Source organism: Mustelus asterias, chromosome 2, assembly GCF_964213995.1.
Source record: "Mustelus asterias chromosome 2, sMusAst1.hap1.1, whole genome shotgun sequence".
Taxonomy (NCBI): Eukaryota; Metazoa; Chordata; class Chondrichthyes; order Carcharhiniformes; family Triakidae; genus Mustelus; species Mustelus asterias.
Genome location: NC_135802.1, coordinates 149,986,298 through 150,001,695, shown reverse-complemented (window position 1 = coordinate 150,001,695; position 15,398 = coordinate 149,986,298). Strand labels below are relative to the sequence as shown.

The 15,398-nt window shown below is 44.7% G+C and overlaps 1 protein-coding gene across 10 annotated transcripts in view; it reads right to left on the bottom strand.

Moving 5' to 3' along the window:
* fhod3b (formin homology 2 domain containing 3b) overlaps positions 1–15,034 on the bottom strand; it is a 601,875-nt gene extending 586,841 nt beyond the window's left edge. For 9 of the 10 annotated variants that reach the window (XM_078198352.1, XM_078198362.1, XM_078198371.1 and 6 more), the window contains exon 1: positions 14,596–14,994. In XM_078198352.1, the coding sequence (XP_078054478.1) occupies positions 14,596–14,760 (165 nt within the window). In that variant the 5' untranslated portion in view covers positions 14,761–14,994. Of the gene's footprint in view, positions 1–14,595 lie in introns of all 10 variants that reach the window. The other variant, XM_078198392.1, reaches the window with a different exon arrangement.
* Between the last annotated feature and the right edge of the window lie 364 nt (positions 15,035–15,398).

Genomic DNA, 15,398 nt, shown 5'->3' with positions numbered 1-15,398 from the left:
TCGAAGCTGTTTTCTTTGCTTAAAAATCCTATTCATTTTCTGTAGGTAATCAGAAGGCCTTTCAACTTCCTCCCTCTCTCCTGAAGTCTCTGATGCTTGGCACTGCGAATGATATAGTATTTTTCCCCCCAGCAACTGTTGATCATGTGCGAGAATGGACGCCAAGTGCATAGCTCATTGGCAACAATGGAGTACCTCAAAGTTATAAAGCTCTGGATCAAAATTTTAAAATCCTGCCCCAACAGCTTTGCTAGAGCACCTACACTGCAAGTTATATGGCTGGGGATGTGATGGCCTAGCGGTATTATCGCTAGACTACTAATCCAGAACCTCAGCTAATATTCTGGGGTTCGAATCCCGTCACGGCAGATGGTGGCATTTGAATTCAGTTAAAAAAAGGAATTAAGAATCTACTGATGACCATGAAACCATTGTCAATTGTCAGAAAAACCCATCTGGTTCATTAATGACCTTCAGGGAAAGGAATCTGCCATCCTTACCTGGCCTGGCCTACATCCGACTCCAGATCCATAGCAATGTGGTTGACTCTCAACTGCTCTCAGGCAACTAGGGATGGGCAATAAATGCTGGCCAGCCAGCGATGCCCGGTGTCCCACAAATGAATTTTTAAAAATTCAAGGCAGCCTACCACCAGCTTCCTCCCCCACCCCCCCAAAAAAGGGCAACTATGGTGATGAGCAATAAATTGCTGGCCAATCCCATTTAGAGCTCTGACACTTGTAGGTTAAAATAACCCACGTGTTTGAAACAGGACAATTGTCTACTTTCACCTGACTAGCTAGGAGCCTGGCCCATCAATTCTATTAATTAGCATAGGGAGCACAGAATCTGCTGTCCCACTTTCTTAAACCAATCTTCCCAAATCTACCCCAGCTGAAATAGGGAAAGAAAATCTCTTTCCCCCACCCCTGTAAAGTGAAAACAGTCCCAAAATCTTGCCATCTGTTACCCCTCAGCATTTATGAAGTACTCCTCCCCATGGTCCAGACACAGTTATAACCCTCCATCTCACAATCTGTTTTCCCCTTTAAGAAAAGCTAGTTGTATGCAGGTTTTTATATCCACTTACCCAGTGATGGCACCTACTCGTGACCGTTTTAAAAAGCATGTTCTGTGGAGGATTTGAATAGCACTGAATGCCTAATGGTGAACTAGGGTGGCACGGTAGCACAGTGGTTAGCACTGCTGCTTCACAGCTCCAGGGACCTGGGTTCGATTCCTGGCTTGGGTCACTGTCTGTGTGGAGTTTGCACACTCTCCTCATGTCTGCGTGGGTTTCCTCCGGGTGCTCCGGTTTCCTCCCACAGTCCAAAGATGTGTGGGTTAGATTGATTGGCCATGCTAAAATTGCCCCCTAGTGTCCTGAGATGTGTAGGTTAGAGGGATTAGCGGATAAATATGTAGGGATACGGGGGTAGGGCCTGGGTGGGATTGTGGTCGGTGCAGACTCGATGGGCCAAATGGCCTCTTTCTGCACTGTAGGGTTTCTATGACTAGTGCGAATGATGAATAGCCTCCAACATAGGATTCTCCATTATATTTTTAATACTTCACTGCCGAATATTATTGTGCAATAGGGCAGCATGATGGTACAGTGGTTAGCACTGCTGCCTCCATGCCAGGGACTTGGGTTCAATTCCAGCCTCAGTCACTGTCCGTGTGGAATCAGACTCCTACTGTGCAGAAGGAGGCCATTCCGTCCATCGAGTCTGCACCGGCCATAATCTCACCCAGGCCCTCTCTCCATAACCCCATGCATTTACCCTACCCCTAACACTAAAGGGGCAATTTAGCATAGCCAATCAACCTAACCTGCACATCCTTGGACTGTGGAAGGATACCGGAGCACCCGGAGGAAACCCACGCAGACAAGGGGAGAACGTGCAACCTCCACACAGACAGTGACCCAAGCCGGGAATCGAACCCGGGTCCTTGGCGCAGAGAGGCAGCAGTGCTAACCATTGTGCCACCGTGCAGAGTGGTTAGCACATTCTCCCAGTGTCCGTGTGGTCTCCTCCAGGTGTTCTGCTTTCATCCCACAGTCCAAAAGATGTACAGATTAGGTGGATTGACCACGCTAAATAGCCCCTTCGTGTCGGGGGATACGGAGATGGGGCCTGGGTGGGATTATTGTCGGTGTAGGCCAAATGGTCTCCTTCTGCACTGTTGGGATCTATGATTCTATAATAAGTACAAGTTGGTTGGAACAAGTTTGACAAGGCTTTGTATCCCAAATAAAATTGAAAGCATTTCATGATGGATTAAGACTTTATCCTAAAATACCATAGACAACAATGACATGTATTATTGATGTAGTTTACTATAAAGCAATTGAGCACAATTAAAGTCAGTTAGTGGTGGTAATGATGAGTGAATGTTCTCATTTCTCAAAACATGAATGGCAAATTTCATGGCTTTTAACCAACACATTAGCTGGCTTTATCTTATTTTGTATAATTTTAGCCTTTTCCTCACGTTGCACACACATGTAACACCAATGCTTTGGGAAGAAACACACACATCACCTCAACATCTGGAGAGAAGCAGTGGTACTCCATGGGTGAACTGACAGAGATAAAAGGAGAAAAGAAAAACAATAATAATTCTTTCGTCAGTTTTCCCTCTCACTCTTAGTGCAAGTTTTGAAATTTCAAAAATAGAGATGGGAATTAGACTAGGGAGTCCCGGTGGACAGTTATTGTCTTGGATTTAATTTGCAGGAATGGATGTGTTGAAGGCTGACAACCATCAACAGATCAGATCCCACAGTTCTCAATTTACAGTGAAGAGTGACTCACATTTTCTCTTTGGCTCACAGAGCAAAGTTAGATCCCTGGTTTGACTCGGATTTGACCCTGAAAATCCATGGCTCGCCCAACACACAATGACTTGGAGAGGAATTCACCTACTTGGGAGTCTGGCTAAACATCTGCACATAGAACATAAACCAGACAAAACTAATATTCTGTTTTGTTACCTCCTCAATTCTCTCGCACACTGATGCTAATTAGCGAGATTGCCTGAAGGCCGAAGGCCTTGGAAATGTCCCTTTTCCTCCCAGAACCAGAAAAAAGTTTGGAAGAGATACAGTAAAGAAAACAGCTGCATGTGAGTTTTTGAAAGCACAGTGCAACTACAAATGGAGGAGTGGCACCAGATTCTCTAGTTTATAATTTTCTGTCAAAGTTACTGGTTTACAAGCTCGAGTCATTAAAAGTCATCATTAGCTCCAGAGGTCACAGATAGGTTGACTGACTACCTGGTGATAGATAAATAAGAAAATTACACCCCCCACCCTTACATACAAGCAATGTACCCGACATGAAGTTATTAAAGTAAAATTGAATACAAAATGCAGTTTGCAACATACACAGCAAGACAGCAGCTAATTGCAAAGGCTAGTTTGTCAAGTCCAAAGAAGCCTTAATAGGAGAAACTACCTTACTTTCTTAAAGGCATACCTAAATCCACTTCCTTGCTTGCTCGGAAAACCAAATTCAAAATCCAATTGAACTCAATTCACGGTCCCTACAAGAGAGACGTACAAGATCCAAGCTGAAGATAGAGTATTGCAATCCATCTTGAGCTTAGCTAAGAGGAGGACAAAACAGCTTACTGGATAACCAGGTGGATTTTAGTGAAAATTCTCAGGAGACCAGAATGCTTACAAGACTCATTGGTGAGCAGACAGGAATCAGCAACTATACAGCGAGACTAGGTGTTAGCTACTGGCACCATCAACAGGCAACTCACAGATGTATAGATGGGGTGGACGGCGGTTAACAAGTCAAGTGAATGAGCAGTAACCAACAACCCAAACAAAAAAATGATGTATGGCATGTATAAGCATACAAGCTGGTGATTCAAGAATTCGCATGGAGAGAATGTGCACGAAATCCATAGGTGCAAATTGAGTAGTCCCCAGCACATATAGGCAAGTGAAAAATAATCCAAGCTACAAAGTGGAATAGATATTACGTATACATGTCTACAAGAACATTTGGAAACGTTCGCCATTACTAGCATTCAAGCTCTAACATGTGGCACGAATCTTAAGTGTCAGGCTATGACCAACTCAAACAACTCATCCAACCATCTCCCCATGCCATTACCATCACAGAATCCCTCATTCGCAACGTTTTGGAGGCTTCCATTGACCTGAAATTGAACTGCACCAGCTGGTGACAAGAGCAGGTCAGAGCCTGGGAATTCTGCGAAAAGCAATTAATCTGTTGACTCCCCAGAGCTTGTCCACCATATCCACAGCACAAGTCAGGATCGTGATGGAATATTCTCCACTTGCCTGAATCAGTGCAGCTCCAAAAGCACAAGAAGCTTGACACCATCCAGGGCAAAGCAGCCAGCTTGATTGGCACCCCATCCACCAATTTCAACAACCACTCCCTCCACTGCAGAGGCATAGTGTCAGAAATGTATGCTATCTGTAAGGTACACCATTGCAACTCACTAAGTTTCTTTAGATAGCATCTTCCAAACATGCAAATCTCTGCCATCTAGAAGGATAAGTGCAGCAGATTCATGGGAACGCCAACACCAAAGTTCTCCTTCAACTCATACAATCTTGACCTGGAACCGTATTGCCAAGTCAAAATCATGGAATCCCCTCCCTAACAGCATGGGGGTGTACCTACACCACATGGACTGCAGCATTTCAAGAATGCAATTCACCACCACGGCCACAAGGACAATTGGGGATGCATAATAAAAATGCAACCTTGCCAGCCAAGACCCCCATCCCATGAAAGAATAAAAACAGCTCCTGGAGTTAATAGTAATGGGGGGTGGGGTGGAAAGAACTGACAACTGAGCTGAGATATTGAAGTTTAGGCTTCTTTGGACCAAGTACACTTTGCTGCACTGATGTTGAATCCATCACGTTCATACCACTTATCCACAGCAGGACTATTATCAACTATACATCAGAAGGAAGGGAACAGCCAATCTTTACTAGTAGGCAATATATTGAATCAGAGTTAAATTAAATTCACAATTTAAGAGAAAAACTACCATCTTGACAGAAAATTGTAGTTTGCAAACCAGAAATTTCAATTCCTGAAAAAGCAGAATAGGAGGGGTAAGCTACCCACTGAGACTGCCCTGCCATTCAACAAGATCATTGATAGGTGATCACAACTCCACCAAATTACTCATTTCTCCTCTGTTTCCAAAATCTATTGGTCTACCATGAATATATTTTTTACCTTCTTTACCTTTAAGGTAAAGGATTCTTTATCTTCAGACTGTCAAAAATTCACAATCTTCCAAATGAAAACAAAAAAGGCAGCCCAGTCCTCACTGGCTGACAAGAGCACATGGTGCAAATGGTAACATAGTAACAAGGATTAATGATTGGTTGGCTGACAGAATGCAGAGAGTAGGGATAAATGGGTCTTGGCAGGTTGTAACTGGAGTGCCACACAGACTGGGTCCTCATGTTTACAATCTATATCAATAACTTGGATGAAGGAACTGAATGTATCATTAAATTTGCTGATGACACCAAGTAGGGAAGTCAGTTGTCAAGGGGAAGTGAAGAGTCTACAAAGGACTATCGATATGTTAAGTGACAGAGCAAAAATTTGGCAGAGTATAATGTGTGTAAACATGGACTTGTTCACCTTGGCAGCCAAAATAGAAAAGCAGTATCCTACTTAAATGGAGAAAGATTGCAGAGGGATCTAGGTGCCCTGGTACACAAATCAAAGTTAGTATATAGGTACAGCAAGTAATAAGGATGACAAATGGAATATTGCTGTTCGTTGCAAAGGGAATGGAATACTAATATAGGGAAGCTTTAATGCAAGTGCACAGGACCTTGGTGGGATCACATCTGGAGTAGTGTGTGCAGTTTTGGTCAAAAGAACTTTTAATTTTCATTTAAAAATAGAAAAGGGCAATAGCTTTGGAAGTAGCTCAGAGAAGGTTCACTGGATTGCAATGAAGGGGTTGTCTTATTAAGAAAGGTTAAACAGGTTGGGCCTATACCCATTGGAGTTTAGAAGAATGAAGGATAATCTTACTGAAACAAGATTGGATGTGGTGAAAACTCGGGGAGGGCATTTCCTCTTGTGATAAAGGCAGTGGAGGATAAAACTAGGGCGACATAGTAATATGAAAGGTGTTCCTTTTAAGGCAGATGAGGAAAACTGTCCCCGATTACATGCAAGTGAATCCTGGATTTTTGCCACTATGTAAACAGTCTCGGCGGAAGGATACAATCAGCTGTACCTCTTTCATTCCAGCCTTCATGTTTTGTACCTTTTAATACAGGGCTTATAGGGACCCGCTCTATCAGATACATGGCATTTAAAACAATGCTTAATTGCAGAACAGAGAAGGGATGTCCCACTGGAAAGAGAGTGAAGACTGAGCACACAGACAACAGGAAAACAACAAGCAGGTTAAAAGTAGAGATCAGAGCACCAGCAATGGCATAACAACTGTTACACTCTGCTATATACATCATTGTCATGTGTCTGGCTATCAGAAAAGATATGCACATTTCTTCAATGCTTCTCAGAGAAAGGCAGTCCAAATGATAGGAAAAATGCTGTACGTCACACACACGAGGCCAGAGATAAGAGGCTTTGAAAACATAGACAAAGAGAAAAAGGCCGAGTGAACTATGGAGGGAGCTCCAGAGGACCAGGCTGCAAAAACTGGACAATCAGACACTATTGACAAAACAAATCAATGACAAAGGAGTATAGGGTGCGTGCAAGGCTGGAGAGATTGCCAAATGCAAGGCATTGCAGCCATCTGTGAATACTGCCCATCACACTCTGGTATTCACGATCATTTCCTACTTAATACAAGACAAATGCTCTTACAATAGTCAAATCTTTGTTTTAAAATATTGAATTTGCCAGCAAGCGGGGGATTGTTTTTTTTCATAATTTGACCTCATGTCATTTCCTCTTTTCCCAGTGTCATTCAATCGGCCAAGTGAGTCAAATGCCGTGAAGACTGAGCTCTTGCGGCTTGGATACTATGAAAAACATTTAGTAAACACATTTACAATGTCATGGCATGACTACCACTAGCACTGGCATGGAAAACAATGGAGGAATCCATTGGCTTTCTGCAATATTCCTAAATGTTAAAGTGGTTACTGCCTGGGGAAAGTGAGTTGAATCTGCCAGATGTTGTTATTATTTATGCCAAATGACAATCGAGGCTGACACTATTTTATAAGGACAGTTTTTTGATAGACTTCAAGACTCCAGTGGGGAATGTTTACAGCCTCCCACACCCCCCCACGGTGTATTTCCAGGCCAGGGCGATGGCTAGGACACCACACTCCTGCCCAGTCCTCACCCTTGGGCGATTGAGATCCTTATCTGGCCAATTGGTGATCAGTCAGTAGCCTGTTTCTGCCCCACTGCAATAATAAAGTGGCTGGAGATAAAGGAAGCCAGCCTGCTCCTTTGCCATCTCAGGTGAAGAGGGGAGGGGCATCACCTTCAGCAAGCTCCTGTAGTCATAGGGATCATGTACTCTCCAAAAGATGTTACCACTACTTTGATGAGAGTCTCCCTAACTACCACCCCCCCCTTCCAAATCCTAAGCCCCCATATATGTCCACTCTTCCCCTGGCTCCTCAGTCTCTCCCCAAACTAGAACCCAGGACATGCTTCCATATCCAGTCACCATTCATCTTCTCAGGAACTCTGCTTGTAGTTTCAGCAGTGGCCACTACCAAGTTCTGGTGCTGCTGGGGTTACTCAGCTGCCAGCCAACCAGATTGGCCAGCCACTCCAGAAAGTGGGGCTTCCTTTCGCTGGGGGTGAAAGTCCCACAATTGTCTTGTCAAGGCCATCCCCAACTTTATATCGCTGCGAGGCAGCCTCTCTTGAAGTTGGCCGGCTCACTATCAACTTTTCTCTCGGGGGAGCAAGGAATCGGAGTTCCATGTGATGGAGGGCTAGGTACAACTCAGATGATTAGATCATTTCTTTGCACTCCCCCCTACTTCCCCAAACATTAGTAAGGTAGCTTCCTTGGATTTTTTCTTAATTTTAGAGATATATTCAAACCCCGTTATCAAAGAACTCTCCTTACAAGCAACACAATGAAAAGTTAATTGCAAAGAAAAAAAATGCAGCAGCAACTAACAATCCCAGTGCTGATCAGTGACCCTTTCCCTCATCTCTCCCCCATCCCCTTACTACAAGTACAAGGAAGTCATGAGAATAAGATTAATGGCCCAATGACAGTAGCCCCCCCACATAGAAAAATAGCCTGCCATCATTCAACATCAGAGCTCCTTAAAAAAAAATGGCTACAATAAGCAAGAATGGATAAATGATGTGGGGGAAGAAAGCACAGAAAAGCCCACAAGGAGTCAACACTTGGGTGGTGGCAGGTTATAGATTACAACCACGAAAGCTGAATGAACTAGAGTTACTGGATGTGGCATTCATCAGTGCAGAGCTGGGCTGTTAGACGGAGTGGGTTATATTGTAGGGGAACAATTTTCATTTTAGGGAGGACATGTGGAATGCAGACTTGACATTTTCCTCCATCCCACCACAATTATAAAATTACACACACAAGAATGTACAGAAAACGTATAGAAGGTCTTTCACCACTAAACTATCTGCTGCACTCCTCCAGGTTTCCTTGTCCAAACAACCTCGTCTCTCAACATATATTATGCGCTTCAGGCATTCAGGATGATCTTTGACCCAATCGTTTTAAGAAGTGCAGTCCTATATTAAACCCCGTGACAAGAGCTAATACAAATACCTTTAATGGGTTCTCCTCCTCTCTGCAAAAACAATCCTATTTGCAGTAGCTTCTGTAGCAACATTCCCAGCCCCTTCCTGTATTGCTAGGCTGCCTCCCTCTTAACATGAATAAACGTGGCTCTCTCAAGCTTTCTGCACGTTGACATGTTCTCTCTCGAAGAGAAGAGATTTTTTGCCTGATGTAGGTGACGCAGTGGCAAACAAGGCTGCCTCTTAGTGCCAGGGTCCCGGGTTCAATTCCGGCCTTGGGTAACTGCCTGTGGAATTTGCACGGTTCTCCACATGCCTGCATGAGTTTCCTCTGGGTGCTCCGGTTTCCTCCCACAGTCCAAAGATGTGCAGGTTAGGTCGAGTGGCCAGGATAAATTGCTCGCTAGTGTCGGGAGGATTAGGCGGGTAATTAAATGGTGTTACCAGGATCGGGCCTGGGAGGGGTCATTTTTGGTGCAGGCTCGATGGACCGAATGCCTCTTCCTGCATTGTAGGGATTTCAGGTTTTCGTGTGAACTGGGAAAAATAATAGTGCTGTTTCAGTTCCAATGCAATTTCAATAAAAGCAACATCAAGTTAATCAAAGATCAAAATCTAGTTGGCAAAATTATTCCTGATCTGTTCAATTCCACATTCTAATTAGTTCCCTCCAACTGTCTCTCCTTCTCTATTTAAGGGCTCAATTCTTGTGCAGTTTCACAGCTCCCGGCACCCATGTCTTTGTTCCCTATATGCAAGAGCGTCCAGTGTTAGCAAGACAGCCATACACAAAAGGCATCATCTATTAAATGCAATGCTGCCCCAAATTGAACATGCACTTGGCAAAAGGAGGCTCACTGGTCACCAATTAGGAGGTTAAAATCCCCCAAACGACATTCAATTCTCCATGCAGCCAAATGACATGCTAATTCAGCAATGACCAGCCATTCAATCTGGTGGGTTTTTTTGCTTAATGGTACTTCACACCATACAGGGTCTTTATTCACAGGGGCACCATTTGTCATTTAAATGGCTTCAACAGAATTAAACAGAAAGAAAATCAGGAAAGATGTCAATCAGGCCGTTAACCCACTAGCGTCCATTTTACAGTATTACGCAAAGATCTATCTCAACTATTCCAATCAACACTCTACTGCCAGCCTCCCTTCCTCCAGCTGTTGTAGAATTCTGTTGCTCATATCCTATGCTGAGTGCTGCTTGCCCATCATCCTGGTCCCAAATTTCTCAATGCTTTAGATTTTTACATCTTTGTTCCCTTTCTCCCACAATCATAGCTTTGTCTCTCTAACCTCTTGTACACCTCAACCCTTAACTTTCTCTCGATCCACAAATAGTAGAAATTTTAGGCCAAGTTGGAAATAGACTCACTAAAAATTCTCCTGCCTTGATGTCCTCAAGACTCCCCAAATATCCAACTTGGAACAAGCATTGCCCACCCCCAATATCAACTGCATTGGAACAGTGACATCCATCCCAACCTCTTCAGTCAAACAAGACAAAAGGAATACACAATGGGAGATGAGAGGTGTCAAGGAAGTGAATGAATCTTGGGTTACATGGCGGCACAGTGGTTAGCACTGCTGCCTCACAGGGACCCAATTTCCATTCCGGCTTTGGGTGACCGTCTGCTTGGAGTTTGCACATTCTCCCAGTGTCTGCTTGGGTTTTCTCCCAAAGTCCAAAGATGTGTTGGTTAGGCCAATTTGCCCCCGAGTATCCCAAGATGTGCAGATTAAGTGGATTAGCCATGGTATATGTGTGGTGTTACAGGGATAGGGCCCGAGTAAAACACTGTCAGAAAGTTGGTGCAGACACTGTTGGATTCTATGATTTTATAAATGTCCACTGATTCCCAAAGGTAGCAGGGTAGACTGATTAAAAAAAGGGTGCTTAAGAAATAACCTTTCCTTTATTAACCAAGGCCCTGCCGCTAATTCTCCCATGAGAATGATTAATCACTTGTGCTTAGCCATCTCACAATTGTGATCTCGTAAATTCTCCAAGACAAAAGCAGGGCTTGTACCCCAGTGATATCAACAATAGCTGAGTCAAGCAAAAGGATCCAGGTCCAATTCCTGCTGTGTGCAAGAGTTGGAATCTCAGCTAAAAGGTGGGAGAGCCATTATTATCCTTGGTACCTTGAGTTAGGATGGGAAAAGTTTCTTTCCTCAATAACTCTGCACTAACTTTTGAATGGAACAAGCACGAGTTGGTGCGAGACAGGGTTTTTCATTCATTTCAATATGTTCCGCAGACAATATTTACCATTTAGGATCACACAATGAATGGCCATTTTAACAAGGTACTGCTTAGCCTAGTGAAAACAACAACAAATTCCTGAAAGGACTTGAGAGTTAAAATGAGGAAAGACAAGCCTGTAGCTTTAATAAAGGGTTTTCAGTACAGCTATGGATGCTGGGATAGCCCTGCCTCCATAGAATTCTTGTTTTTCCACTTTAGAACAAGAAAATAGAAAAGCAATTGACAGAAGTACACACAGCTCTACTCTGAAGAAAGAGTAACAAATTTAAATACAAATCTCCTATTTCAAACACAATTATTATTTGAAATCAAAGAACGTTTAAAATCTGGATGGCAATCCAGGTCTATTTTCACCTTAAATATTAAAAAGAACTCCCTGCCAGAAAACAGGATTCTTAAGATGTGGGTTTCACTAACTCAGCTGTATTTATAGACTATCCCTGGCTGTCTCGAGGTGGTGCTTTCTCCTTGAACTATTCCAGTCTTGTATTGGCCATAGTGCCCCAGGGTAGTAAATTCTAGAATCTTGTCCCAACTGAACCCTTTTCTAAATCACAGCCAATATCCTTCCTTTGTACTGAGGTACCCCAAAACACCTCCAAATGACAGCACAATTAAATTATAGGCAGACTTTTGGACAATAGGCGTTGTGTGGAGACAGCTCATGTGGGTAGGGAGTATGTAATGCAATATCTCACACCTGTGATTTCTATTTACATGTCATGTGTAACATTAAATTTTCAAATCATTTCAGAGGCAGATGAAATAAATACATTTAAAATGAAAGACGATACTAATGGCAGTGAACAAAAGCCTGATCAAAGAGTTGGGTTTTAAGGAAGTGTCTTGAAAGGAGGGGTTTTTGGAGAGAATTGAAATGGTGGGATCATGAGGTAAGGAAATGTACAAGGGGCTAGAGTCAGAGGAACAAAGTTTGTAGAACAGGCTATGAAGGCACAAAAGATGCTCATAACTGCATCATATCTCATCAAGCTGAAATTGTTCATAGTACTTTATTACAATGCATTTCTCACTGCGGCCACACAGAAACTTAAGTGGCACAGTGGTTAGCACTGCTGCCTCACAGCGCCAGGGACCCAGGTTCGAATCCCAGCTTGGGTCACTGCCTGTATGAAGTTTGCACGTTCTCCCCATGTCTGTGGGGGTTTCCTCCCACAGTCCAAAAGACATGCCGATTAGGTGCATTGGCTATGCTAAATTCTCCCTCAGTGCACCCGAACAGGCGCCGAAGTGTGGAGACTAGGGGATTTTCACAGCAACTTCATTGCAATGTTAATGTAAACCTACTTGTGACACCAAATAAACTTTGCTGGATTACATGTGGGCAAAGGCAGACCTTCACAGATCCTCAACAATGAAGGCAATTGCCTGGCACACAATGAGACCAACATAATACCCTCATCACCATGGCAGAATATTTATTAGCCATTCCTTCCTTGTAAACAAAGCAGAGTTCCACACAGGGTTCAAGGTGACAAGCCTTCACAAGCAAATAGTAGTAAGTTTGCATCAAGAGTAATAGTCCCTTCAGTCAGAGGATCCGGAGCAGATCATTCACTAATCTGGAGCATTCACAAATCTGGAGCATTCACAATGCAGCATTAAGTCGCAAGGCCCTTTGAAATATTTGTGTATTGTGAAACTATGCTGACAGCACACAATGTATTCCCTGGACTCGAGGCACACAGCCTGGGATAGAACATTAAGGGCCAATTTAAATAGATGCTGGAACAATATATATCACTACTGTATCTCAAGGATCATCATAAAAGAACAATCTCAGATTCAGTGATTGAGTTTAGAGAATTGAATAGGAATGTTTTCGTTGTTAGCTGCACTAGCGAATTAAACAAATATCAAAGCAGGTTTTCCTAGTTATCTGCACTCAGTGGAGCTTGGGAACTTAAGGCTTTACATGCCAACCAGCATGTTAGCTAACCGGGTCATACTGCAGGTGAATGTTCACTCAGGCCCAGTCTAGCATCCCTTCCAGTGGGCTTGATTGATTTCCCTTCCTCCTCACCCCAGCCAGCCAGGCCACTTGTTAGCCCGAAAATCTGCTGCTTGGCCAAGGATCGGGAATGCACCCGGAGCTTTCCTGACCTGTGCAGAGAAAGAGTCACACACACAACTCCCACTTGGCCACCACATCAGCTGGGATGACCAAAATTTTTTTAAAAACAAGTAATGTCAGATGGTGTTTACAGGGTGATAGCAAGGCACCGAGTCGAGCATCTGGAGCTTAAATACCAATTCAGCCCCGCTGCCAACAGTTGACTTCGCAAGAACCTGCACCCGAGTGGAACACCACTAAATCCGGTCAGTGCAGTGGGAGAGCAGGGGTCCCAGTCCTTCTGAACAGCAACTACTGAAAAAACTGCAAACACACATACTAAACAGTGCGAGGGTGGGAGGGACTCTTTGTTGCACTTAAAACAGCAAGCTGAAATAAATAGAACCGTTCCAAATAGTTTTTGAATAGCCACGTTTCAAAGTTGCCCACTCCCCATCAGCGTCCCCCATTCACCCGGAACGTCCTGTGTGTCTCTTATTGCTGGACAGTTTGTACATTGACCAGTAAGTCTGAAGCATAGAGGGAGGTCTAATTCTAGGAAACGTAATAGGGATTAAAGAGACTGCGATCAAGACTTAATTACAACAGTGGGGCACATATCTGATAGTGGAGCCAATACAAGAATAAAAAAAGATCGGAGATCTTTGGGGGGGGGGGGGGGGAGAGATCAGGAGCTAGGAGACAGCACTGTTGGAGAGATATGGAAGAATTTCTTCCCTCCCCACTGAATATAGTCCCCCTCCCCCGCGCAGTACCAGACAGTAAAGGCAATGTCCGCCTTCTTGTCCAGCTCTAAGAGGAGGTGGCGGTGGTCTCTGGGGGGCCCTGAGCTGCTACAGGAATTACTACCGACTGAGACCCCATCCCCCATACCCATACAGGGGGACCAGCACCCGCACTGCGGTACCCCGCAGGTTGAGTTCTAGACCAGACAGACTAGTACCAAGTTCCCTGTCTTCAGGCGATACGAGACTGGGCATCAATATCATCCTCTCTCTCTCTCTCTCTCTCACCCACCCCCAGCTAAATCAATCACTCCAGTCCCCCAGCTACAACACCCCCAACACAGCTAATCAATTATACCCAATTCACATCAGTTAGCCATCCCTTCACAGATCAATTATACCCCCACACCTAATCAATTACAGCCCCCCCAATGTTACAACCTCACACCTAATCAATTGGAACCTCCCCCAATGTTATACCCCCACACCTAATCAATCACTGCCCCCCCCCCCCCTCGCTAATCGATTACAACCCCACACCTAATCGATTACGGCTCTTGTTACACCTCCACGCCTATTCAATTCCACCTCCCCAATGTTACACCCCCACACCTATTCGATTATTGTCCCACCACTCTGTTTCACCCAGACGAGGGCTGATCAATAAGTCCCAGCTCCCCGGCAAGATCTCCCCTGCTGAGCGGCTGGGTCTGTGCCCCGGTGTCCTTACCTTGTGCGGAGCCCGGAGCAGTCGGTGCAGCCCCGCGATCTGATTGATGAGCGAGATGTCCTCTCGGAAAGTATAGAGCGGGGGCCGGGTGGGCTCCGGGAAGTTGGTGCTGTTGAACGGATCGGTATCGTCGAGGAACTGGACCCTGCAGACCAAGGTGGCCATGGCCTGTCCATAAAACACACAGAGGGAGAGAGAGAGAGAGAGAGCAGCCGGTTACACAGACGCTGCTACCAGTTCCAGGCTCTGCAGATTCCTCACAGCTCCAGGCAAGCTGCAGATTCTTCAGCTTCCCGCTGCAGCTGCTGTTACTTAGTTAGTCCCAGGTCCAGAGAGAGAGACGGGTGAAGAGCTCCCCCCTCCATCCATCCATCACCCTCTCTCTCTGCAGGAGAGAGCATAGAAGTAGCTCCTACACAGCCAGTCAAAGACTGGGACCGACCGCCCAGCGCCCCCCAGCTGTTAAGAGTCTCTACCACTATTAAAGTTAAACTAAACCCCTTCTGCCAAATTTAAACTGAAGTTTATTTTTAAACTGAAGTTTATTTATTAGTGTCACAAGTTGGCTTACATTAACACTGCATTGAAGTTACTGTGAAAATCCCCTAATTGCCACACTCCGGCGCCTGTTCGGGTACACCGAGGGAGAATTTAGCTTGGTCAACGCACCTAGCCAGCACGCCTTTTGGACTGTGGGAGGAAACCAGAGCACCTGGAGGAAACCCACGCAGACACAGGTAGACCGTGCAGACTCTGCAGAGACAGTGACCCAAGGTGGGAATCGAACCCGGGCCCCTGACGCT